The sequence below is a fragment of the Canis lupus genome, chromosome 37 (assembly GCF_011100685.1).
Source record: "Canis lupus familiaris isolate Mischka breed German Shepherd chromosome 37, alternate assembly UU_Cfam_GSD_1.0, whole genome shotgun sequence".
Taxonomy (NCBI): Eukaryota; Metazoa; Chordata; class Mammalia; order Carnivora; family Canidae; genus Canis; species Canis lupus.
In genome coordinates this window covers 5,496,925-5,524,468 of record NC_049258.1, presented here as the reverse complement: position 1 = coordinate 5,524,468, position 27,544 = coordinate 5,496,925, and the positions used below count along the sequence as shown (strand labels likewise).

The window sequence follows — 27,544 nt, the reverse complement described above, 5'->3', positions numbered from 1 at the left end:
ACTCCTGGCTGGTATTTCTCCTGCTGCTGGAAATATAATAGAAAAGCTTAAGGCACAAGTTTGGCTCAAGGTACAGGTATGGAAAGCAGAATTTAAAATCATGGCAGTGGATATTACCTAAAGCAAAAACCTAGAGAAAAAAGGTAAGAGAGAGAGAATAGAATGTCAAGTACAGCTGTATTTCAGGGAGGAGAGCCTTTAAAGAAGCAAGTGAGTAGTCAGTATTATCAGAAACTACTAAGAGGTCAAGGCAAAAAAGGATTGGCACATGTCCCTTGGATTTAGCAGTTGAGAAGATCATGGGGAGAACCGTAGCCCAAAATTTTTCAGGGAAGAGGCAAGGTTGCTCCAGGGCAGCTGGCTAATGTGAGAGCTCCTGGCGCAACAGTGCTGTACCCTGCTCTTTCAAGAAGATTGGCTGCTTAAAAATTAAAAAATAAAGCAAACTTGAAATGTGTTGAGATATGAAGTAGTCATCTTTCAAAAACAGTTAAACATATAAAATAAGCTGCAGGTTCCCCCTCAACCCAGCATTGTCAGAGAACGTAGGCATTAAAATTAATGAATATTCCAAATAATAACAGTCTTTTCAGTAGTAAAAGAGAAGAAAAAACAGACTTTTAATACAAGCTTCTAAAATGCACTCTACATTTTTGTCCTCTCAAAGAAGTGCTGAATACCACTTATTTACTATGTAGAAATAAGTGTCTTCTTTGTAGTAATAACTCTTTGTCTTTTAGTGTTGCATCAGTAATACTTAGTCCCATCCTTAGAAAGTCAGTTGACATTTCTGCCTATTTCTACTGGGACAGCGACTAAATATGAAGTCGGCGGCTTCTGATCTTGAGAGTCCATTTCAGAGAGTTAATTCTCACACATTAACCACAGAGCAATACCACTCTAAAGGCTGGAGGAAGGCTTGGAGGGAAGAAGACACATATTTATGGAGAACTGGTTATATGGTGCATGGTGCTAGGAGCTCTACACACTCATTTATCTTATAAACTGTCGTGGTGAGACCCAAAAAGTAAAGTGCTTGGGGTTTGCAGCACTCTGGGAACATTTCATGCTCTTCAAGACTTACAAATTTATTCCATAGGCATGAGTTTACTATGAGTGTTGCTGTAAAGATGTATAAAATACGTTTTGAAACATAATTTTAATTTGCCAAAAGATTTTTTTTTTTAGTGTTTGGCTTTACAAAATTGGTAAAAAGATTCTGGGTTATCAGTTACGTGTTCAACTGAACACGTAAAAGTAAACTTTTTGAATCTGAGAATCAGCGTGGGAGTGGTTCAAGAGTACATTCACTGGGCATGACCCCTAGGGCCACCACACTGTAGACTAGAGAATTGATCTATGCCTCAGTTTTCTCACCTGCATCTAGCATTATGATAGTGCCTTTTCATAGGTGCTGTGGCTGCGAGGATGAAGAAAGTTCAATAAGTATTCGTTGATGCTACTTTAATTAGCTTATTTAAGTTAATTTGTTTTATAGACTTTTCCCCCTGATTTTTCAGGAATTATCTCCTACTTCAGATACAAACTTAGTCCGATCCTTAATGAATCTAATAGACTGTTTTATGGATGACTTTTCTGATGAAATCAAAGTGAGAGAGAGAAATGATCGAGAAACGTACTCTCTACTTGAGGTAAGGCCGGTTGCCTTTGAATCGGGCAATAGAAGGACATCTCCTGCTTTCCTCAATGTTTGCTAATTGATGAACTGCATTCGCCCCCTGGAACTGGAACTGAACATTTGATAGGAGCTGAACAGCAAGGGAAAAGTCAGGTCCCAAATAGTGGGTACTTGTAGGGAAGCTCCTGGACTGGCAGTGCCAGATTGTATCATGAGGTTTGGGAGAAACCCAATGATATCCTTAGATCTGCTACTGAAATCTTAAGTCACTTAAGCAGCCTCAGAAATGATCAGTCCTCAAGAGAGCAGTGACCATTTGATAACAAAAGTCATCTCCCCTTCAACCTGCAAATCATAATTCTTTGTGTTTTTCCTTGATATTTCCCCCTTTTTCTTGAGACATAAATATTTACATATGTGTGTATAAATATATATGAGGATTGAGGAAGGCAAGAAAATATGTATAAACATACTTTTCAAGCAGGAATAAAATTATCAATGGACCTTGAATATTCCTTAATAAAAATTATGTATTGCTACTGGTAGCATTTCTAATGTGATCAATGTGTTGCTCTTATTGCTTAATTCTATTCAATAAATTGATTTTTAATTTAGTTTTAGTTTCCAGAGAAAAACAGCCTATGAGTAATCTAGGAAGTAGGCAAACAGTGTTGAGGTTGAGTCCAAAACTTTTATGAACATAGTTAAGGTTATGTTCATTTTGGCATTAAAAAGGGGATTTGAAGGGGCACCTGGGTGGCTCAGTCAGTTAAGTGTCAGATTTTGATTTCGACTCAGGTCGTGATCTTAGAGTCATGGAATCAAGCCCCCCATCAGGCTCCACTCTCAGCCAGGAGTCTGCTTGAGACTCTCTCCCCATGCCCCTCCCCTCCCAATCTCTCTCCCTCTCTTCCAAATAAATAAAAGGAGGATTTGGTTTTAAAACAAGGAAATTAAAAAAATAAAAACAAGGAAATAAGTGTTCTCATTCAGTGGTGGGTCTCGTCATCTGCTTTATTTTCCTGCGTAAGCCTGGTAAATTTGCAGAATGGCAGTTTTAGTTATGCAATCAATGCTCAGATAGTTATTATAAAAGGTGGATAAACAAATATGAATTTGTTCTACTTTTAAGAAAACAGTATCAAAATTTAAATTTAAAAGGCATGTGTAAAAAAAAAAAAAAAAAAAGGCATGTGTATTGTGGGTTGATTCTTCCTTATTAAACCTTGCCTTAATACAAAGTCATCTCAATATGCTTTTTTTAATATCGGGATCCTGCCATCTACTTAAAATACCACGTGGCTTACCAAGTTTCACAAAGGCGAAAGTTACACTTTGCATTGTATTATCTTTTCTGATAGCATGATTTTAGAAGACATGCAATTTGATTTTTAAAAATCTGATTATTATAAAATCCTGAGATAACCTACTGTTATTAAATTTCTTTCAAAGGTATTTATTAATCCAGCTGATTTGATTCAAGCTCAAAAATACATTAAAGTTACTCTTTAACGCACTCATCTTCTCATCTCTCCAACACAGGGCATTTTCCTGTTTTCATTGATCTGGTCCATCGGAGCTTCCTGTAAAGATGATGATCGGTTGAAATTTGATATGATTCTTCGAGAACTAATGGAAGGCCCAATTTCAGAAAAAACTCAAAATAAATTTAAATTACTGAGTGGCATGGAACAAACGTCTTCAAAAGCACTAACTGTCCCATTTCCTGAGAAAAAAACAATATATGATTATCAATTTGTCACTGAGGTAAGAACTCTGAAGCAAGATCTACAACCGCCAACCAGTCAGAATTTCCCTTGGCAACACGCAGCACATAATGGCCCTGGGGCCACCTTGTCACCACTGTTTAAGAGTCAGCGTGGAATAGTAGAAGGAGGTGCTCGGCTTTGAAGTCAGACACTTCTGGGTTTGAGTCCTCGTAAAGCTGCTTTTCCACAGTCATTTCTATTTGTTTTCCAACATCTCAGTGAAGTAGTAAAGGTAGTAGTATTTTGTAAATCTTCCCATTAAATAAATTAGGGCTCAGAGATAGTATCAAAAAATCTCTAAATGAGTGTCCACTCCAGATTTTCCATTCTTAATTTTTCCTTTGCTATATGGTGGCAAAGGATGCATGTTAGAAAAGATTATCAAGAATATGCGAAGGACATTGTTTCTTTATTAGTTCTAGAAAGTTGCAGAAATTTCTTTGCAATACAATTTTTAAATTTGATGTGAATCCTCCCTCCTCCTCAAAAAAAAAAAAAAACACCCAACTGTACCCATGCATAGCACTGTGACAGAGGATAAATGATGAAGTCACTGTGCTGCCCTCAGCAAATTCTTAACATCTTCAGAAGAATGTCATGTGACACTCAATGCCTAAAGGGTGACCTGGGCACATTGGGAAACAGTAGGTGCATCAACGAAGCTGGAGTGTGGGACATATGAAGGAAGGAGGGTCTGAATTCTGATGTTTTGGATGACCGGGAGCTTAAAATTTGATTCTGTAAGAATGAAGAGACCAGTGATGTTTTCCTAAGGCAGGAGAGTTAACATGATACTTTTGAATTTTTTTTCTAAACACTGCATAGCAAATACAAATTTTAGTTAATAAGCTAATTGGATACAAAGATATGGTATAATGTTAATTTCTAATAATCTCACAGCAGTAAGAAATCTTGTCCATTCTAGGTATCTGTTCCACAACATTGTGACTATAGTTAATACTACTGAACCATATGCTTAAAAAAATGGTTGAAGGTAAATTTTAGGGTTTTTTTTAAACCACAATTTTAAAAAGCCTCTCACCTGAAATGATAAACTGATGTTATAAACACATTATAAAAGTATTTAGCAACATGCAGCTGATGTTCTAGGGGAAAAAATTCTATATTGGTTGACACCAATAAAATTCTTTACTCTTTAATGCATTGATTAATCCAGTTTTGTCAGTGCCATTAAAGAATCTGGAATTTGCCCAAAATATTTGATCTTTGGGTTAATGTCATCAGTGGTTTCAGGGCATTAAAAATTCAGGGCATTGTCATTTCAATTCATATAAAAGCCTAGTTTCTCCTCAGTTTAACATAGAATTTAACTTTTGAACTCAGGGATAAAGGATAAAAACAAATGTATAAGCATCAGTGGGTTTTTTGGTCTGACCGTTGGTCTTTTCTACAATGGCATAGTAGTACAGAACTTTTAAAAGTATTTTATAACATTCACTATTTGGCTGTTTATTATAAACAGGGAATAGGAAAATGGGAACCATGGGTAAAGAAATTGGCAGAAGCTCCTCCAATTCCTAAGGACGTGATGTTTAATGAAATCATTGTACCAACTCTGGACACGGTTCGGTGCTCTGCACTAATGGAACTGTTGACCACCCATCAGAAGCCTTCCATATTTGTAGGACCAACAGGAACCGGAAAGAGTGTTTATATTACTGTAAGTATTATAGAAATCTACATGTTGAAATGTGCATAATATTCCTAAGAATGCTATTTTTCAAACCACCTGAAATAGGCTTCATATTTTTTGAATATTAAAATATTTTGATGTTGTAGCCACAGAGAATTTTTGAGTAACTGCCTATTTATTTTAGAAATTGACTAAAGATATGATGTGGGTTTATATCACTAGATTGTACCTTTTTAAAGGTGTTTTAATAAAACAGCTCATTCAGGACGAAGAATTTCATATCCCTTGAAAGGAAGGGGTATTTGATTAATTACACTTGATATTTAATTTTCAAAATTATTTAATATATGGAGGATTACTCTGTAAAAATAAAACTGATTTTCTTTCACTTCTGGAATCTACCCATTGTGTGTTTGGTGAGAAAATGCTAACTGCTATAACAGATCATGCCCCAAATCTCAGTAGCTTTACATAGTGTGGGTTCCCTTGTGTTGAGAGGGTCATATTGAACAAAGATCAGTTCTTGCCTCTAGTTTCTGACTTCTGAAGGCAGAAAGCTGGCTGGAGCTAACTGTAAGTAGCACCTGCAGCTTTGGTGTGACAAGTAAGTGCAAGTTTTCCCAGGGCCAGCTGGACAAAGTGGAAGATAAGTGGACTTCAGCCTTCTTGGGACTCCATTCTAGAGGACTCCCCCAGCAGTGTGGGAGCCCCATTAGTTCCCTAATAGCAGAGAATTATACAGTATGGGTGTCCCTTTGGAGTTGCTAAAGATATTGCAGATCTGCTCCCCTCAGAGAGGAAGCAATTGGAAGTTTTTCCATGACAGCAGGCAAGACCGCATTAGCCAAGAGAGAACCACAGTGGTGCCAGTAAGGTAGGACTTTTTGCCCCTCTTCCTCTCATTCTGCCTCCCAGCCAGCTGCGGGGTGGGAAGAAGATAGGGAAAGCAGGTAGGGGAGTCCAAAGGAGCCACCAGTGGTCCCTCTGCCATTGCAGCTTCTCAGTCAACATGCATTCACCTACTTTATGGCAGGACTGCTTCAGGGAATATCCAAGAGCAGGGCCTAGGAGAAGTTTAAACAGATTTTATTATTATTTTTTCTTTTATTTTTATTTATTTATTTTTAAACAGATTTTAAATCAAGGTGTTGGTTTGACCAGGTTAGAAAATGATCTTTCTGGAAGGAAGACTTAGGATGGTGGAGTAGTAGGGGGAACCTGGGCTTGCCTTGTCCCTCAAACACAGCTAGATGAACATCAAATCATGATGAACAACTAGGAAATTGATCTGAGGATTTAAGAAAACAATCTGCACAATTAGAGGGAGAGAATGTGGCTGATGCAAAGTTTGGAGCCGTGAATTGGGGGAGAGAAAACTGCGGTGCCACAGAGGGGAAGGGGCCCTTTTTGTGGAGAGAAGTCAGGGAGAGAGGAAGAAAGTGGGAGAGAAAGCAGCATGTAGGGTTAGCTCAAGATCCCGAGTTGCACTGGGAGAGAAAGAATGTTCTTCTTCCTGGAGTACATTTGGAAGAGGGAATTGCCTCTCCAAGGACAAAAGGCTTGCCAGGCACCATTGAGTAGTGGCCATTCAACAGCCGGGGACCGAGGCACAGGACAGATAACCTGGTTGCAGCTTTTCCTGGTGCTTCATCATAGACTCCATGCACCATCATGGCCATTTGACTGCTTTTCTGGGACAGAATGGTGCTGAGCTCAGCCCTCTCTCCCTTGGAGGAGAGCGAGTCCATGCTTTGCCACGTCCTTTAAGATTTGGAATTTTGAATCCCAGTCATGCACCAGAGATCAAATACAGGAGAACTAAGGTGGAGGGCATGCTGATGGCCAGGCACAGTTTGAGGGTGAGGATCTGATGAGGGCCTGGGACACAGGAGGGGAGATTATTTGCTTTTCTGTGAGTGCCTCCTGAATAGTGCTGGTGGGAGGTTAGCTCCCTGGGGAGGAAAAGGTAGCGTGGTGCCACTTCCATACACATCCCAACCCCCTGCCCCACCTCGCCAGTATAGTTGGACTTCAGAGAGAAACATAGCACCTAGAGTGGAAGCTGGAGTCATATACACCAAACCCCACCCCATTGCGTCCCTATAAGGGTAGGTCTGGCTGTAAGTCAGCATAAAAGGCCTCCCCCTCAGAAGAACAACGCAGGCCCCTTCCCCCCACAATATACCAAATCTACTGATCTTTGAGTGCTCCGAAGCATCATCAGTTCTAGTGGAAATAGGACCAGGCTTTCTTCTTTTTTCTATTTTTAATCTTTTTAAACTTTCTGAATAATCTTTTTGTTTTCTTTTTCTTTTGGAGTCAAGCTTATAGTTTTTTTGCTCATTTCTTTGTTTCCTTTTCTCATTTTTTGAATCAGGCTTATCTCTTCTTTTTTTCTTTTAAGTTTTCTTTTTTCCATTAGAATCAGGTTTCTAGTCTTTTGTTAGTCTGTGTAGGTGTTTTTTGTTCCTTTTTCCTTTTCTCTTTTTTGGATGAGGGTTTTTTTTTTTTTCCCCTAGGAAATCAAAGCACACCTAATTAAAGGTCCAAACACTCCCCGTTGCAAGTAAGGAGGAACTCTGCAGAGGACTGACCTCTGGGAAAGGGCAGCCAAAACACAGCAGCAGGGCGCACACAGCACACACCAGAAACACTTCCTGAAGCACCAGGCCCTGGACAGTGTGTGACTCCTGCTTAATACAGTATTACGGTCAGAACACACAGAAGACACAAGCCTAGACACAAGGACAAGATGATGGACTTCTCTCCCTAAGAAAGACCAAGAAGAAATCACAGCCAGGGATTTGCTCAAAACAGATATCAGCAATACAACGGAACAAGAATTTAAAACCACAGTCATAGGAACACTGGCTGGGCTTGAAAGAAGCATAGAAGACACCAGAGAAACGCTGGCTGCAGAGATAAGACCTAAAAACTAGTCAGGCTGAAATATAAAATTGCTGTAACTGAGACGCAGAACTGACTGGATGTAATCACAGTCACAGGATTGAGGATGGGAGGATGGAAGGATTGAGGATGGAAGGATGGAGGATGGAAGGATGGAGGATGGAAGGAGCAGAGGAATGACTAGGTGATACAGAAGATAAAATTATGGAAAACAATGAAGCTGAAAAGAATAGGGAAAGAGAACTATCAGATCATGAGTATAGCCTTAGGGAACTCGCTGATTCCAGAAAGCACAACAACATCTATCTCACAGGAGTCCCTGAGAAAGGAGAACAGGGAAAAGAGGGCAGAAGGTTTGTTTGAGCAAATTATCACTGAGAACTTCCCTAATCTGGGGAAGGAAGCAGGCATTCAAGTCGAAGAGGCACAGAGAACTCCCTGCAAAATCAACAAGGACCGGTCAACACCAAGACATAGCACAGTGAAACTTGCCAAATACAAAGATTGAGAGAGCATTCTTTTATCTTAACCTACAAAGGTAGATACATAAGGTGAGCAGCAGATCTGTCCACAGTAACTTGACAGGACATAGAGAGTGGTATGAAATATTTAACATGCTAAGAAGAAAAATATGCAGCCAAGAATACTTTATCCAGCAAGGTTGTCATCCAGAGTAGAAGGAAAAATAGAGTTTTCAAGACAAGCTAAGACTAAAGGAGCTCATGAACACTAAACCAGGTCTTCAAGAAATATTAAAGAGGGGACACCTGGGTGGCTCAGCAGTTGAGTGTCTGCCTTTGGCTTAGGACATGATCCCAGAGTCCTGGGATCAAGTCCTGTGTCAGGCTTCCTGCATGGAGCCTCCTTCTCCCTCTCCCTCTCTGCGCCTCTCTCTCTCTCTCTCTCTCTGTGTCTCTCGTGAATAATAAATAAATGAAAAATCTTTATTAAAAAAAGAAATATTAAAAAAAAAGAAATATTAAAAAGGACCCTGTGAGTGGGAAAGAGAGACAGAAAGCAACAAATACGGGGATCCCTGGGTGGCGCAGTGGTTTAGTGCCTGCCTTTGGCCCAGGGCGCGATCCTGGAGACCCAGGATCGAATCCCACGTCGGGCTCCCAGTGCATGGAGCCTGCTTCTCCCTCTGCCTGTGTCTCTACCTCTCTCTCTCTCTCTGTGTGTGACTATTATAAATAAATAAAAATTAAAAAAAAAGCAACAAATACTATAAAGGAACAATCTACAGGAACAGTTACTTTACAGGTAATACAATGGCACTAAATTATATTTGTGAATAATTACTCTGAATGTAAATGGACTTAATGCTCCAATAAAAAGACATAAGGTATCAGAATAGATTAAAAAAAACTCATTGATATGCTGCTTTGAAATGGTTGATTTTAGACCCAAAGACTTAGACTTTCACTCTAGAGGGAAAGTGAGAAGATGGGGGTGCCTGGGTGGCTCAATTGGTTAAGTATCTGCCTTTGGCTCAGGTCATGATCCCAGGGTCCTGGGATGGAGCCCCTTGTCTGGCTCCCTGCTCAGCAAGGAGCTTGCTTCTTTCTTTCTCTCTCTCTACTCCCTTACTCCTGCTCACTCATTCACTTTCTCTCTACCTCAAATAAGATCTTTCAAAAAAAAATGAATGTGAGGGGATGGAGAACCATTTATCATGTTAATGGTCATCAGAAGAAAACTGGAGGAGCCATACTTAGACAAACTAGATTTTAAACCAAAGACTAATAAGAGATGAAGAAGGGCACTATAGAATAATAAAGGAGTCTGTCCAACAAAATTGAACAATTGTTAATATTCATGTCCCCAACTCAGGAGCACCCAAATATATAAATCAATTAATAACAAACATAAGGAAATTCATAATGCAATAGTAATAGAGGACTTTAACATTCCACTAACAGCAATGGACAGATCATCTAAGCAGATCAATAAGGAAACAAGGGCTTTGAATGACACACTGGACCAGGTGGACTTAACAGATATAGTTAGAACACTTCATTCTAGTATATGTGCTGCCGAAGCGAGCACTAGAACACTTCATTCTAAAGCAGAAGAATACATATTCTTTCCAAGTGCACATGGAACATTCTCCAGGATAGATCACATCCTAGATTACAAATCAGGCTTTGAGTAGTACAAAAATATTGAGATCATACCATGCATATTTTCCAACCACAATGCTATGAAACTTGAAGTCAATCACAAGGAAAAATTTGGAAAGATGATAAATACATAGAGGTTAAAGAACATCTTACTAAAGAATGAATAAGTTAACCAGGGAATTAAAGAAGAGCTAAAAAAAAAAAAAATCATGGAAACAGAGAGTATCCAGAGTCTATATAGAGAACTCATCAAAATCAACACCCAAAAAATAAATAATCCAGTTAAGAAATGGGCAGAAGACATGCACAAACAATTCCCCAAAGAAGACAAATGGCCAACAGACACACGAAAAAAAGATGCTCAAGATCATTAATCATCAGTGAAATAAAAATCAAAATGAAAAGCCAACAGTCCAAACCTTTGGGATGCAGCAAAGGCAGTCATAAGCAGAGAGGAAGGCAAACCGTAGAACCTTAAGAGTCACTTAGACTCTTAACTCTAGACAACAAACTGGAGGGGAAGTAAGGGGAACGGGCTAAACGGGTGAGGGATGCTAGAGAGGGCACCTGTGATGAGCACCAGGTACTATATGTAAGTGACGAATCATTAAATTCCTGAAACCAATACTACACTATGTTAACTAATTTGAATTTAAATTTTTAAAAATACAGAAAAAAGAAAGATTTTTCTGAAAGTATACAGAAAGCTAAGGGATTTACCCAAGGTATCATCAAGAGTCAAGGAATGGATACTTGACATGGGGAAAGGCAGTGGTTGGAGAAAAATAAAGCCTTTTGTCATTTGTATCCTCAACCCAAATTCAACCCAGGCATTAAAACGACCCAGGTTAAAAAAACAAAAAACAAACAAACAAAAAAACAAAACAAAACAGAAACAAAACAAAACTTTTTTGCAAAATGGGGAGCATACTTTGCATTTAATTTTGTCATCTTTTTCTACCTAACATACGGTAATTGTTTTCCTATTTCATTATTCTTTTACAAGATGTTTTGTAAAACACATCTTCATTAATAATCCTTATAATTGCACTTGCTTTCCAAAGAAATGCATTTGGAAAATATACATATTTGCTTCCAAACTGAAAGTCAGATAACTTGGTATTTAAGTGGAAAGATAAACTATAACAAAACGAACATTGATATGGAAAGAGACAGGGGACAATTTGAATTCTTGCCCCACCCCTGAGACCTGAAGCAAGTTTCTTGAAAGCCTCTGGGTCCCCATGACCTCATGCTGAGAAGGCACGTGTACCCTGCACGGTGGCTTTGGAAATCAGAGAAGCCGTATGCACTGGTCCTCGACAAACACGGATGTGCCACCAGTATGGTAACTGTGTTGATTCCATCTCTCGTTTCACATTGTTATGACGCTCTAAATTCAAGTGTCAATAGTGATGCTTAGCGTTTATTTTGAAATGTCAAGAGATAGTTCCAACTATGGCTCATTTATTATTTCCTGTTATATTCTGTTTTACAGAATTTTCTTTTAAATCAACTCAATAAAGATATCTACAAGCCTCTGCTAATTAACTTCTCAGCACAGACTACAGCAGCTCAAACTCAGAATATTATCATGTCAAAATTGGACAAAAGAAGAAAGGGAGTCTTCGGTCCTCCTTTGGGCAAGAGAATGGTAATTGGTCTCTGTTTCTATACGTATGGTACAGCCCTGGTCCTCTTCATGTGCCCTGCGAAAGTCAGAACAACCAGATATACTAGGACTTCATAGCTTTTTGTACACACACAAAAAATCACACATTTTTAAAAAAGATTTTATTTTTAAGGAATCTTTGCACCCAACATGGGGCCCAAACGAACTTATAGCCCCAAAATGAAGAGTAGCATGCTCTACTGAGTGAGCTAGCCAGGCCCCCTTTAGTCACAAATTTTGATTAAGTTTTCCCATAAGTGTCTTCACATTTGCATGTGCATTAGACAACTTGACATTAAAAACAAGCAATTGCCCTTTGAATTAAAAAATAGAATATTCATCTGGGAAATTAGCTACCTTTCTCATTCTCTGATTAACATTTTTATTCAGCAGTCTTGCTGCTTAGTCCTCTAGGCCTTTAAACAACCCAACTATCAATTGACGTCCCTTGTGTTCCTCTGCCACAAACAGCCTTCTGAACCTCACTGTCACCACTCGGAAGTTATAATCATTTTAACATCCTACCTTTCTCATTTACTTCAATGTATTAAAATTGTATAAGGAAAAAGAGGAGGCATATTGATGAGCAAATTGTGCAAGAGGATTAATAAATCCTCAACTCTTTTAATCTATAATGGTTGTCACAAGACTTTCCCTATTCCTTAGAAGCACGGATGCTAGGGGATATTATTCTTGATTTGAAAAGAAACCATCATGTCTCTCATATGAATTCTATAAGAAGATAATCTCATTCTTTGCCTCAACACTGTTTACACAACAGGACAATATATCAAGGGGTTAAGTATTTCTAATATTGTTTCTCTTTTTATTCTCAGGTTGTCTTTGTAGATGATGTCAATATGCCCGCTCGTGAAGTATATGGGGCTCAGCCTCCCATTGAGTTGCTTAGACAATGGTTAGATCACTGGAATTGGTATGACCTAAAGGATTGTTCTATGATTAAACTAGTGGACATTCAAATCATGTGTGCCATGGGACCCCCAGGTACATTTTCTGAGTTTGTGATCACTAAGATTGAGAATTACTCTCAATCTACATATCTGTATCTGGAGAAATGCCTGGAGATAGAAATCCAGCTGGACAATTTGAGTTAGAGTTTCTCGTGTGTATGTTTTCTCTGTGTATACCTTGGGGCCTCTGGGAAGATACTACAATGGTCAACACTACAACGTGGATTGCCTTACTTAGGGCCATTCTCCCACCAATGCTTCCAAATCCCTTTTCTCCCACCTTCTGCGACTTTGCACTTCTTTCTCTGTATCTAAGGACCCAGATCCCCCTGGGGCAGCTCATTTCCTTCTTTTTTATTCCTTAATTCTTCTACTGTATGAAATCTCCTTTTCTACCCCAATCAAGTCCCATTCTAGAGAGTCTTTGGATTTAATCAGGCTGTTAAGAGAAATTTAAAGTATCAAATAGCCAAAAGAATTAATCTTCAAAGATTCTTTACATTTCTCATGGGAATTTGATAAACTCGAAGAAATCTATACGGGAGAAATTTTTTTTTATGATGGGGCGTCAAAAGTGGCTTGATTCAACTAACTGGACATCTTTAACTCTTTTTCCTGAACTCAAGCTGGTATTCCAGTCCTTAAAAATTCCTTTTCTCCATATATCATTTCTTCAGAGAGTCTCTTCTGACCCCCTGACCTTTTTTGACTTGTAACCCAGTCAGGTTGCTCTGAGTCAGTAATTCCTCTAAGTGCACTTCCTGGGCCACTTCAAATGCGTTTTTTCTTTCCAAGTTTTTATTTAAATTCTAGTTAACATACGGTGTAGTATTACTTTCATGTGTAGGATTTAGCGATTTATCACATATATAAAACACTCAGTGCTCATCACAACAGGTGCCCTGTTTAATATCCATTGCCTATTTAATCCATCTCCCGCCACCTCCCTCCTGCCACCCTCAGTTTGTTCTCTATAGTTATGAGTCTGTTGTATGGTTTGCCTCTCTTTTCTCTTCTAAAAAAAAATGAGATTTGTCTATATACTTAAAGATAATAACATCAATAATTTTTTAAATGATGTTACATTTTAAATCAGTTATTAAAGCCTCATATTGAAGGGCACTTGGGTAGCTCGGTCAGTTGTGTTCAACTCTTGATTTTGACTCAGTTGATGATCTCAGATCTTGAGACTGAGGCCCTTGTCAGGCTCCACACTTAGCGTGGGGTCTGCTTGAGATTCTCTCTCCCTCTGTCTCTGACCCTCCTTCCATTCATGCATATTTCTCTCTCTCTCAAAATAATTACTTTTTTTAAAAAAATGCCTTATCTTTGAAAATGTAATCATTATTTTGTGAGAGTGAGATAATCCACAAATCTTTAAAAATGCAAGCATGCAGTGAAGTGGCCACATGAACCACATGGACTAGTCTTTAGGAAATTCATTTTAGGATGTGGGTGAAGAATTAGCCTAAATGCTAAGATTGTGTTGAATTTCAGCCATGTGGGAAGGACTCTTAAGTTTGATCAGTCAGGTTTGCCAAAATTGTATGTAATATTACTATTTTTTAATGTATCTTAATATTATATTATGAGGACGTTTACTATTTACTGCTTTAGGCTATATGAGTTACAGAGAAGGTGACCAATGGCTTTCCATCTGATCTGATTTCCTTTGGTAAATTGACCTGACCCAAGAACTCAATCAGACAATTCAATTAGAAAAAGAGTGTGTTAAAAAAAAAGAAAGAAAGAAAGAAAAAGAAAAACAGTGTGTTGAATTTGAGGGGAAAGCTGCTTTTAGGTCAGGGTTACCCAAACAATTACTCCTACTTTCTCTGTGTGCTATGAATTTGTCCATCTTTCAATTTGTTTTATGCTGTAAAATATCAGAGAAAATATTCTAGTGGGTAGCAGTAACATTGTTAAGAGTTACTCTTTTTAATATTTAGGTGGTGGTCGAAATCCAGTGACTCCCCGATATATGAGACATTTTAATATCATAACAATCAATGAGTTTAGTGATAAATCCATGTTTACAATCTTCTCCAGAATTTTAACCTGGCATTTAAAAATCTGGTAAGTAATGTAAAGTGTGTTTCTTTTTTTCATTTAGAGGGTATAGAGTATTTTGGAAACCTATCAATACAAGTAGTACCCCTCACACTATTCCCTGAAAACATCCCTAGATAAAGAAAAAGATAACAGGTAACATCACTGCCCTCTGCTGCTCTCATCTCCAAGTATGGGACCATAACACAAAGGGGCCAGAGTATCTTTCTTTCTTTTTTTTTTTTTGTCTGATGTCTTGAATTTTAGCCCCAAAATCCATACCAATTTTGCACTCTGCTGTATAATATGTCCACAGTAGAATTATTAATGCTCTGAATTTTTACCATGTAGTGCAATTAATGCTGGAAAGATTTATTCCAGGTTTTTCCTGTGACTTTCATACCCTGTAGTAGAACTCTTGAGTTCTCCAAGGAGATTCATGTCTAAGTTTGAGTGTAGCCTTGGGGCCTGTGCCCTGGGGAAACGTTGCTGCCTGGCTCTGGACGTTCAGTGCTTCTCCACAAGATGTGCAGAGGTCAGGGAGCCAAGTGGAGCTGAGCAGTGCAGGTCTCAGTTCCCTGATGTCCATTCTCAGGAAAATTGTCATTCGTTGCCTTACCTGGTGATGATGAAGGGGGACCACGGCACCTTGTTGAGCGGGAAGTTAGAGTCAGTTTTTCCAAATGGATCTCTGTTCTACATGTTCTTTCCCACCTAATTGTGCCCTTTGCGCTTCTTCTTTTTTTTTTTTTTAAATCCTGACTCCTTGTTTATTTCACTTAAAAAAAAAACTCTCCTTTTTCTTTTTTCTTCTGTATTTTTATTTGCTTCCTTTTTTTCTCCAAAAATACTCATTTCACTAGTGTTCTTCAGCGATTCCTTTTATATGCAATTGAGAATGCTAAGGGGTGAAAGTGAATAGGACACACTTGTTTAGTGGATGCTGGATTTGAATTATATGGTCAGGGTTCCTCGGCTGGCTCTTCTGTTCACTTATTTAAGTAGTTCTAAGTCTGTTACATTAGTCTTGCCTTCCCATGGAGTCTCTTTGAACATAAAACAATGAATGGAAAGCAGTTTTGAATTAAAATTGTATCATTATTATATGAAATGTTAATTTTATAAATTAAATCATTTGATCAGAATAACTTTCACACTAGGTATGCTAAATATCATCTGTGTATTGTATTTCCTAACATTTTCTTTCTTTTTATTATTTTTTTAAGTCATAAATTTCCAGACGATTTTCTAGATTTGACCACACAAATTGTTAATGGTACGATGGCTCTATATAAAGAAGCCATGAGGAATCTCTTGCCTACTCCAGCTAAATCTCACTACTTGTTCAACCTCCGTGATTTTTCCCGTGTCATTCAGGGTGTTTGCTTGTCAAGACCAGAAACAGCAGAAACCAAAGAAGTGATTAAACGTCTCTGGGTTCATGAGGTAAACTTTTGTGTTATTAAAATATGATTATGCAAGAAACCAACCTTTTTTTACAGCAATAAATGAGTAAAAAGAAACATTTAGCAATTTATATTGAAATGCATTTAGCTATTTGGCATTATGAAGGCCAATGATCAAGGTAATTTAAAAGAATATTTATCACTAATATATTTTATGATATTTACAATGGATTATTCCTATTTTTAGAAATTTTGGTGATTTATAAAATATTTTGAAGTAGGTATGACTGGATAAATATCGCTTAAGTGACTTAATCCTTATTAGTTTGATCTCAAATAATTTTTGAGACGGAATACTTTTTAAGGAGCTGTTTTTATAAGAAATGAATGTATGTATTTACATTACTTGTATTTCTAGATGCCAAAACAATTGCAAAGCAAATCAGTTTTGAGGGCATACAAACTATATTAAAATATATTTCTTTTTGGGAAGCGGTATGTGGGTAAATATTTTCTTGTAAAAGCTTGTGGAAGGAAAGAAAGAATACCAAAATAAGGGGTCAAAAATAATAATTCAGTATTTCCAAAATAGACAAAGAATTATAGGAAAGTTAAAGAAAACTTTTATTTTTAATACATAGATAATATAGTTATTTTAACAATGTAGTTAAGAAATCTAGAAAATAGGAATGTACTATGTTAAAACCATATGCTATAGAGATAAAAATTTCAAAGAGACATTTAAAAACTCCATTTCTAAATAAAATAAATAAATGATAAAAATTCCATTTCAATAGGCTTTTTATTTTACAATTTGAATTCCCAAATCCTCACACATTCAAATATAAGTCCAAATGAAATTCTGCTCAAGAATTTTGGCCACAGCAAGGTCCCTAAAATAATTTTCTCAAAACCTATGATCTGTAGATTCTTTTTTTTTTTTTTTTTTTAAAGATTTTATTTATCCATTCATGAAAGACACAGAGAGAGAGAGAGAGAGGCAGAGACATAGGTAGAGGGAGAAGCAGGCTCCATGCAGGGAGCCCGATGTGGGACTCGATCCTAGAACTTCAGGATCACATCCTGAGCCAAAGGCAGACACTCAACCACTGAGCCACCCAGGCGTCCCCTGACCTGTGGATTCTTACTGCACTCTCTGTAGGTCCCTTACTTGCCAGAGTGGGATGAATATCCTGGGACATGGACACAGGCTATAAGTCTAGTAGGCCACAGTAGCTGAAAGGTAGAGAAGGAGAGAGATATGAGGGGAGGATGTCTCTGACTTCATCAAAGGAGTGAGTTTTGTCAGTAGCCAAATCTTGCTCTAGGAAGCATCTAGCATCCTCCTCTCCAGGAGCTTCACCCTTTGATATTCCTTCTGCCTAGAACACTCTTCCCCCCATTATCCAGAAAGCCTGCCTGCTTCCTGAAGGTCTCTGTCAAATATCCCCTTTCTGTTGAGGCTTGCTCTGAGCCATCCCTACCTCCCATAGCTCTTTTTCCTTTATCTCATTTTCTTCTTTATAACACGGAACATCACTTGACACTGTCTATATTTTGGCTTATTTAGTGTCTCTACTGGAGTAGAAGCTTTTTGAGAGCAGCAACTTTACTAATTTCTCTACTTTCCCCAGCACCTGACACATGGCAAGCACATAATTTGTACAAATGCATAAAGAGAAGAAGAAAGGCAGCCTTATTATACATAACATGCTTCATGGCTTGGGATTATACAGGCCGTTCCTTTCTTCTAGTCGTGGGAGGAGCTCATATGTGCTATTGTATATTTATGGTATGTGCCCTTTTTAGCATCTTTCAAATCTTATACTACACTTCAGTGTGACATTATTGAGTTTCGACAATGGCTGTTGAGCTCTTTGGGCATTTAATGAAATTCGTGCTATAATAACTTGCAATTTTTAGTGAGTACTTCATATTGATATAATGTAGTAAATTTAAGTTCTTAGCTCAAAACCTTTCAATAGCACTCTACTTCATTGGGAGGGATTAAAAATAAAAGTCTGATGGCCCATAAGGTCTCACGTGTGTACCTCTTTCCTGGCTCCCCTCAGGCTGCCTCCTGCCCTCACACTCATTCACCCTTCACCTAGCAACACAGGCCTACTGGCCATGCACTCGGCCTGGAATGCTTTCCCCCCAGATCCTGTGGGCCTGCTTCCTACTGCCTTTGAGCAAATCTCTCCTTCTTTTTTTTTTTTTTTTTTTTTTTTTTAAATCTTTCCTTCTCAGTGAGGCCCACACTGACCACCATTGAATACGACATTCTCACACCCCACCAGGAATTCCAGTCTTTCTTGACTTACTCTATTTTTCTTCTTTTCATAGCATTTATCAGCATCTAACACGCCATATAATTTATTTGTCATGTTTATTGTCCATCTCCCTCAGGTAGGGAGCTCCATGAGGGCAGAGATTTTTTTTTTTTTGGTCACAGATTTATCCACAGTGCTGAGAACAGTGCTAGACACATTGTTCCCAACATTTCAAAAAATATGAAGTGCTTGAACTCAACACTCTATTTGTGCTTTGTTCCTATTCACTCAAAAAAGATTTCCTAAGGTCTAATATATGACAGATACTATTTTAGATGCCCCTTTCCTTTCCAGACACTTTTACCAAACTAAAAGAGCTAATATAATTTTAATAAATGCTTTTTTAGGTTTGAAATTGGCTTACTACTTTACGTTCTCTTTGACTTCTCCATGGCTTTCAAACATTTGTGTACATAACATCCGGTTTGCTTTGTTAAATGTAGTTATTCTGCACAAGTGACCCAAGGAAAAAAAATAAATTAGATTTCATTAAAAATGAAATTTATTTCATTAAACTTTTTCATGCCTCATTGGATAGTATCTAGAAAATGAGATGACAACCCATAGAATGGGGAAAAAAATCGCAATATCTAATGTCTAATATCCAGAAAACATAACAACTCAACAGTAAAAGACAACCTAAAAAAAATAAAAAATAAATAAAAGACAACCTAATTTAAAAGTGGGCAAAGGATTCGAATAGACATTTCTCCAAAGATGACACGCAGATGGCCAATAAGCACATGAAAAGATGTTCAACATCATTAATCATTAGGGAAGCTAGGATGGTGGTCATCAAAAAGACAGTTAATAACAAGTATTGGAAGGATGGTCAGAGCCACCACCCACTGCCTGTGGGAATGAAAAATGGTGCAGCTGCAGTGGAGAACAGTTTGGTAGTTTCTCAAAACGTTAAACACAGAGTTACCATAGGACCCAGCAGTTCTGCTCCTAGCCACATATCCAGGAGAACCAAAAACATATGTCCCCACAAAAACTTATGCAGGAATGTTATTAGAATCATTCATAATAAACAAAAAGTAGACACAACCTAGATATACATCAGCTGATGCCTGGACAAAATGTGGCATGTACTTACAACGGAACTTTATTCAGCTCTGAAAGGAAATAGCGACGCATACTACAGCATGGATTAACCTGGAAAACGTCGTGTTAAGAGAAAGAAGCCTAGAGGCAGAAAATAGATTAATGGTTGCCAGGGGTTGTGGGGAGTGTAGGGGAATAATAAGGAGTGACTCCTAAGGGGTACAGGGTTTCCACATGGGATGATGAAGATGTTCTAGAATTGATAGTTATGATGCTTGCTTACCTTCGTGAATATTATAAAAGCCACCGAATTACGTGCTTTAAAAGAGCGAATGTTATGATATGTGAATTAGGTATCCGTTAAAACAATCTGTAATTAAGGCTTGGAGGTAAATAAACTCAAAGCAAAAGTACAATGTAATAAAAATATTCCAGAAATTGCCTCTCTGATAATCATGTAGATTTATAATAGAAAAATTTTACATATCAAACTTTTAAAAATGGAAGAGGGGGGCAATAGGATCACAGGGTAGAGAGGGGAGGGTGTCCACAGAAGTGAGCATGGGAGGGAGCCTCTAAGGCGCTGGGAGTGTTCTGTACCTTGATCTTGGTGGTGGTGACAGGGTGTCACCTGTGTAAAAATTCTTGGAGCTGCACACTTTGGATTTTTGTACCTTATGTAAAGAAATAAAAGTCGAAAAATAAAAGATATTCCCAGGCACCATCCCCAAAGTTTTCAAGTCAGGGCCTGGAGTGGGCCCCTGCACTCTGCATTTTTGCCAGCACAACAGATGAGTCGGTACAGGTGTGGTGACAGTCCTTGAGAAACCCTACCTTAGCTTCTTGCCACGTTGCCAGCTAGATCCCAGCATACTGATTCCTCTTAGGCCCTGACACCTGATATGTGAGGTGGGCTTGATTTAGGTTTCTCCTCCCACAGGAATATTGTACATGGTCTTCAGCCCTCAATCCAAGCAGGGGATGATGGGCATACATCGGGCAACTAGGTTGCCCCATAAAGAAATAGCTCTTGGACTGGTTAGAGTATGCAGGAAGCCTCAGTCGTACCATTTGCGTATGCAGCCGCCACTGCTAGAAAAAGGGACACTATTTTGGCACCAGCTTGACAATAGTGACAATAGTGAAAACACTCAAATCACTACTCTTGAACACCATTAGGCTGATTTCGAGGTGGTTTGTCACGATTTTACTTCTGAATTTTATAGTGTTTCCACATACGCTGTCATTTTATTTTTGCCATACATCTGGAATATAACGCAAAGCAGGTATTTTACAGGTACAGCTCCAGCTGATGCAGGCGGGTTTCAGTAATTTCCCCCAAATGACAGAAGTCCTGCTACTGCAGACATGCACTGCTTGTAGCGTACGTCCATTAGTCTGCTAGTGCTGCCGTAACACACCACCACAAGCAGAGTGGCTTAACAGAAATTTATTTCCTCCTAGTCCCAGAGGCCGGGAGTCCAAGGTGCCACCAAGTGTGGTTAGATGGCTGCTCCTCACTGTCCTCACTGGCCTTTCCTCTGTGTACCTGCAGGCAGAGTGGAAACCCTCATCTTATAAGGACAGTCCTAGGGGACTAGGGCTATGGGACTAGGGTTCCACCCTTGTGACTGTATTTAACTTTAATTACCTCCTTAAAGGATGTCACTCTTAATATAGTCCTATTGGTGGGTAGGACTTCCACATGAACGGGGGGGGTGGGGGGGGGCGGGAGAGGGGGAGGAGTGGAGAGGGACGTAGTCCAGTCCAAACAGTTAGTAACGAAGGGACACTTACACCACGTTGAGGAAATCGCTGTTTTCTGTGACAAGCCTGCTTAACTATTTCTTATAATCCAGTAACATGTGCATATCACCAGAGTTTATTTTAGTAGATTGTCCTCTGCGGTGACTTAAAGATAATAAATGTGCAAAACAAACTTGGCTTTCACCTAAGACATTCACTCTTTTTTCCAAAAAAGTGAGCTCAAAAAAATAATACTATCCATTTGTCAATAATTTTCAGAATGTTTCCCGGCTTAGAAAAAGGAAGGATCATGGCAAGGGAATACCCAGCTTCCTTATCTATATCTAAGTGACCAGAGCAAAGGCAGCCACTAACCTTCTCTAGTCCCTTTTTTCCTTTTCTAGTCATTCATACTCTTTGCACCTCTCTAATTGGCTTCAGTGCCCCCAAGTTATCTTGGTTTATTCGTAACTGAATGTTAACTGTGTATCATCTCAAATATATATGATCAAAACTAATATTTAAAACAAGCATTATTATGAGTACATCCTGATTACGTGGCTATGCTTTTAATAAAACCCATAGAAATTTTCCTGAGAGTCCTTTTTCTGTGACTTGAGATTAATATGTAAATGAAAGCACAAAACCAGAAGAATCGGCGCCTAATGCTGCTGCTTCATTACCCTCTAGGTCCTCAGAGTGTATTATGATCGTCTTCTGGATAATGCAGATCGAAGTTGGCTTATCAACTACATTCGAGAAGTTTTGCAAAAATACATGGACGAAGACTTTCAGGAACTTTTCCAAAGCTTAGATTTCGACGGTGACGGGGTGGTAGGAGAAGATGACTTGCGTAGCTTAATGTTCTGTGATTTCCACGACCCCAGGAGGGAGGACACCAACTACAGGGAAATCAAGGATGTGGATAATCTGCGGGTGATCGTGGAAGCTCACCTGGAAGAATACAATAACATGAGCAAAAAAACCATGAGCCTGGTCTTATTCCGATTTGCCATAGAACACATCAGCAGGATTTCCAGGATCCTGAAGCAGCCCCGCAGCCACGCTCTTCTGGTCGGGGTCGGAGGGAGTGGAAGGCAGTCTGTCACCCGGTTAGCTGCCCACATGGCTGATTATTCCGTTTTTCAGGTTGAAATCTCCAAGGGCTATGGTCATTTTGAGTGGCACGAGGATTTAAAAGTGATCCTAAGGAAATGTGCCGAAGGTGAGATGCAGGGGGTCTTCCTGTTCACAGACACTCAGATTAAAAGGGAGTCCTTTCTAGAAGATGTCAACAACCTGCTGAACGCTGGGGAGGTCCCCAACCTCTTCCCGTTGGATGAGAAGCAGGAGATCTGTGACAAGATGCGGCAGTTAGATCGCCAACGGGATAAGACCAAACAGACCGATGGGAGCCCCATAGCCCTTTTCAATATGTTCATCGATCGCTGTCGCAACCACCTGCACGTCGTCCTGGCCATGAGTCCCATCGGGGATGCATTCCGGGTTCGCCTCCGCAAGTTCCCCGCTCTTGTTAACTGCTGCACCATTGACTGGTTTCAGGTATTGCTGGGCAGACCTTAGGTCGACTTCTAGAACGGTCCAGTCTTTGTCATCACCGTGGCTCCTTTCATAGATGCATCAAGCAGAATTTTCTGATAGATGATGATGTGTTGTGCAAATTCAAGAAGTCGTAAGAGACAAACATTTTCTCACTGACATACACTCAGGGACCCCAACATTTCACAGAAGGCTTTAGGGGAGGTTTGAGTAGCAGTCGGGGGCTCGGGGAGAAGGCCCGCTGGAAGGCTTCCCTGCAAGAGCTGATGAGGGAGCTGTCCCTGGGGGGGTAGGGGTGAGGGATCCGAGGGGGAGGAGGCGAGCAGTTGGAAGGGGGGCAGTACAGGGAGCTGTCACTACCGCTGGGGGGTAAAGGGGCAGGAGGGGGAAAGCACGGCCCTGGAGCTTGGAGCCCGGCAGGAGAGCTGCATCCCAGGATCGGGAGGCAGAGGCCCAGACCTGAGCTCCTGCAGGGATGCCGGGGAGGGGGCACGACTCCCCCCCCACTTCCCCCTCCTCCCGTTGTTTTCTATTAGCCAACGTCTACAGGAAGCCAAAGGCAAGAAAGCCGGAGTGACCCCGTGGCTGCAGACTTCAGGTTCAGGACACCCAGAGCAGCCAAGACCGGGGTGCAGTGGGGAAGCTGGGGCCTGCAGCAGAGCCCCTGGGGGGGTGGCTGTGTCAGCATGTGACCTTGGGGGGAACTCCATGGCCCCTCTGTCCCTCCGTTTCCTGCTAGCACGCTTTCCTGCGAAGCAAGCTTACGGAGCCCCTTGCTCAACAGCAGGTGCTCTTCTAAAAGCCGGAAGCGAAATAGACCAGGCTTCTGATCCCAAGCTGATTTTTCTAGAGACAACCAAGGTAGCAAAGGACTGTTCCATCAACGGGGCAGTCAAAGGCTTTCCGAAGAGGTGACCTCAAAGGGGAGGCTCGCCAGACGAAAGGTGCCAGGGCTCAGAGGGTCTGGGCAGAGGCCAGGGAGGGGCCGTGGAGACGCAGGTGGAGAGAAACTGAGGCCGGAGCGACAGGGGTGAGGTCAGAAGGGTGGCAAGGGCCCATCGGCAGAGACAAGCGAGTTGGTTTTGGATTTGAAGTGTGCTAGGAAGTCTTTGAAGCATTATTAATTGAGGAGTGTGACATGAGCTCATTTACCTTTGGAAGAAAATCGCTCCGGCAGCTGTAGGGAGCCACACAGGCCGGGAGCCGGCCAGGACTCTGGGAACATTCCAAGCAGACGAAAACAGAGGTGACTTGGGATGGCCGTGGTAGGCGTAGGAAGAAGAGAAAGGATTTGGACGCGATCGTGCGGATGGTGCCTATAGATCTTCTGCATGGGGTGATGAAGGGTTGAGGAGGAGGAGGGGTATCGAGGAGGATTCCTGCATTCTGGCTGGAGAATAGGGGCAGATGGTGGGGATGTTTACAAAGTTGGGGAAGATGGTGATTACCTGGGGGGAGTTAGGAACCACGCTTTGGACCTGTTGCGTTTGAGATACCTTTTAGAGAAATCAAGGAAATAGTCATTCATACTCTTCTGGAGTTCAGTGGAAAGGATAACATTTACTTTCAGAGAATTATTGGGAGAATTGGCTGGGATGGTGCAGGTAGGATGCACGCGGAAATAGGCATTCCATCAGTTTAATGCCTTTCCTCTTCTTTACTCCTACAATGTTCATGAACAGTTTCTGTGACCTTTGAACAGACCATGAAGAATCAATATTACTTGTACTAGCTCCTGGCTCTCGGCCCTGAGTGTGCAAGTCCTTGGGTGGGAGTAGGGAGGGAAGTTCCTCATGGAAGTGTCCCTCCAGCCTCATCCCTCACGTGTTCCCTTCCGTTTCTAACACCCATAAATCGCAAAGGATGGCAGTAGTAACTTACGCTAGACTAGCCACTTTGATCAAGTACTAACTCGTTTATCTTAAATTTAGTCATGGCCTGAAGATGCACTCCAGGCAGTTGCCTCGCGCTTCTTGGAAGAAATTGAAATGTCAGAGGAAATACGAGAGGACTGTATCAGCATGTGTAAAAGCTTCCACACTTCTACTATAGATTTATCTACATCCTTCTATGTCGAACTTCAAAGATACAATTATGTGACTCCTACCTCGTATCTTGAATTAATCTCCACTTTCAAAATCTTGTTGGAAAAGAAAAGAAGGTAAAAAAGAAGGTTTATTTATTTATGTATTTTAGAGAGAGTGAGCAGGGGGAGGGGCTGAGGGAGCTAGGGGGAGAGAGAAGGGCAAATAGACTCCACACTGAGCTGAGTGTGGGTCCTGTCTTGGGCTCAGTCTCACTACCCTGATATAATGACCTGAGCCAAAACCAAGAGTCAGGGGCTCAACCGACTCCACCACCCAGGCACCCCCAAATTTCACATTTCTAAGTAAGCTATGGCGGTTTTAAAATATTTGTGTGTACAGAAATGACATAGCTTAGGATGTCATAAAGATTTATCTTGTATATATACACACATGTATATGTCTGTACTGTGAATTTTGGTTTATTTCACAAACATTTAGGATAGGGAGAAGGTCTTACTCTTTTATATAGATGCATCGTCTAGCGCACTGTAAATGCATAATCGTATTCATTGAAGGAATAAAGATGTGCTACTTAGAGCTGGGCTAAGACTCTAGGGTCCTTTGACAATGATATTGAATAAACACCACTGGAGAGATTTTTTTTGATAAGTAATTAGATAATAGATAAAACTCCTGTACAGGTATTGAACAGCTGAAACCAGATACAGCTACTCTATATACCTAGTCAGGTTTCCTTCTTTAAACTCTCATTATTTGTAAAAGGGAAGAGGGAATCACAGGATGTGTTGTAACTTGGCTAACATGGTTTTTTAAAACCTCTATTTTTTGTTTCTTTTATTATCTCTACAGGGGAAAAGTGCCATTCCCTTGGTACTTGCCCTAAGTCTTGATAAAATTTGTATATTATGGTGTCATGTAGATAAAAATACTATATGAAAATCTGAAACAAAATTTAAGTTTGAAAATAACTGATTTTCCAGTTAGAGAAATTTCAGATTTGCCTCTTAAAATGAAAATGAGGGATCCCTGGGTGGCGCAGCGGTTTGGCGCCTGCCTTTGGGCCAGGGCGCGATCCTGGAGACCCGGAATTGAATCCCACATCGGGCTCCCGGTGCATGGAGCCTGCTTCTCCCTCTGCCTGCGTCTATGCCTGCCCCCCACCCCCCCCCCGTGACTATCATAAATAAATAAAAATTAAAAAAAATTTTAAAAAGAAAATGAGTTTTTAAAAACTATTAAATGACATAGATACTAAACAGTAACCCAATTAACTATTAAATCGAATTCCCTTCACTGATGATTTTATTGGTACTATGTAAGATTTTAAAGATAATCTAACAAATATTAAAAACACTTTGTGATACAGTCCTTATAATAGGACATTACCTAAAATATACCAAAATGATAATTCCTTTGTGTTCTAGCATTCCTTTGTGTGAAAACTAACCTTAGGATGTAAGGCAAAGCATATAAACTTGTATTAGTCAGGAAATAAAGGGTTAAGTAAAAAAAAAAAACTCATTTTGAAAATCTCAATATAAACATCAATAAGCTTATGGACTATATATGTGTCGATGTGAGTTTTTAATGTCATTGAAGGTGACATTTATTTATTTATTTTTGTAGTTTCAAGTTTTTATTTAAATTCCAGTTGGTTAACATATAATGTAGTATTGGTTTCAGGAATAGAGTTTAGTGATTCATCATGCACTACAACGCCCAAGGCTCATCACAATAAATATCTTCCTTAATGTCCATCACCCGTTTAACCCACCCTCCTGCCCACCCCCCTGCCAGCAACCCTCAGTTTGTTCTCTATCATTAAAAGTCTGTTTTATGGTTTGCCTCCCTCTCTTTTCCACCCTTCTGCTATGTGAATCTATTTTGTTTCTTAATTTACACATATGAGTGAAATCCTAGATATTTGTCTTTCTCCATCTGACTTATTTCATTTAGCATAATACACTCGAGCTCCATCCATGTCATCGCAAATGGCAAGATTTCATTCTTTTTGATGGCTGAGTGATATTCCACTGTATACACACACGCGCGTGCGCGCACATGCGTGCACCTCGTAACTTCTCTATCCATTCATCAGTTGATGGACATTTGGGCTCTTTCCATAATTTGGCTATTGTTGATAATGCTGCTGTAAACATTGGGGTGCATGTATCCCTTAAGTTCAGTATTTTTGTGAACTTTTGGTAAATACTCAGTAGTGTAATTGCTGGATTGTAGGGTGGTTCTATTTTTGACTTTTTGAGGAACCTCCATACTGTTTTCCAGAGTGGCCCCACCAGCTTGCATTCCTGCCAACAGTGCAAGAGGGGTCCCCTTTCTCCACATCCTCGCCAACATTTGTTGTTTCCTGCCTTGTTAATTTTCCCCATTCTCACTGGTGTGAGGTGGGATCTCATTGTGCTTTGGATTTGTATTTTCCCGATGACAAGTGATGTTGAGTGTCTTTTCATGCGCCCATTAGCCATCTAAATGTCTTCTTTAGAAAAATGTCTATTCGTGTCTTCTGTCCATTTCTTAATTGGATTATTTGTTTTTAGGTGTTGAGTTTGATAAGTTCTGCGTGGAGTTTGGGTCCTCACCCTTATCAGATAAGTCATTT

General features: G+C 39.9%; 1 protein-coding gene and 1 long non-coding RNA gene across 5 annotated transcripts in view; one reads left to right on the top strand and one right to left on the bottom strand.

The window, feature by feature from the left end:
• Positions 1 to 27,544, top strand: part of DNAH7 (dynein axonemal heavy chain 7) — a 240,346-nt gene that overhangs the window by 113,186 nt on the left and 99,616 nt on the right. Inside the window, exons 34-42 of the mRNA XM_038585215.1 lie at positions 1,521 to 1,652; positions 3,182 to 3,406; positions 4,892 to 5,089; positions 11,591 to 11,746; positions 12,601 to 12,769; positions 14,685 to 14,811; positions 16,011 to 16,230; positions 22,007 to 22,879; positions 24,808 to 25,037. Of these exons, the coding sequence (XP_038441143.1) occupies positions 1,521 to 1,652; positions 3,182 to 3,406; positions 4,892 to 5,089; positions 11,591 to 11,746; positions 12,601 to 12,769; positions 14,685 to 14,811; positions 16,011 to 16,230; positions 22,007 to 22,879; positions 24,808 to 25,037 (2,330 nt within the window). The remainder of the gene's footprint in view (positions 1 to 1,520; positions 1,653 to 3,181; positions 3,407 to 4,891; positions 5,090 to 11,590; positions 11,747 to 12,600; positions 12,770 to 14,684; positions 14,812 to 16,010; positions 16,231 to 22,006; positions 22,880 to 24,807; positions 25,038 to 27,544) is intronic.
• Positions 17,210 to 27,544, bottom strand: part of LOC102156828 — a 74,882-nt gene continuing 64,547 nt past the window's right edge. For 2 of the 4 annotated variants that reach the window (XR_005385088.1, XR_005385089.1), the window contains one exon: positions 17,210 to 17,426. This is a non-coding gene — a long non-coding RNA (uncharacterized LOC102156828). Of the gene's footprint in view, positions 17,427 to 18,887; positions 18,972 to 24,983; positions 25,017 to 27,544 lie in introns of all 4 variants that reach the window. The other 2 variants (XR_005385091.1, XR_005385090.1) reach the window with 2 other exon arrangements.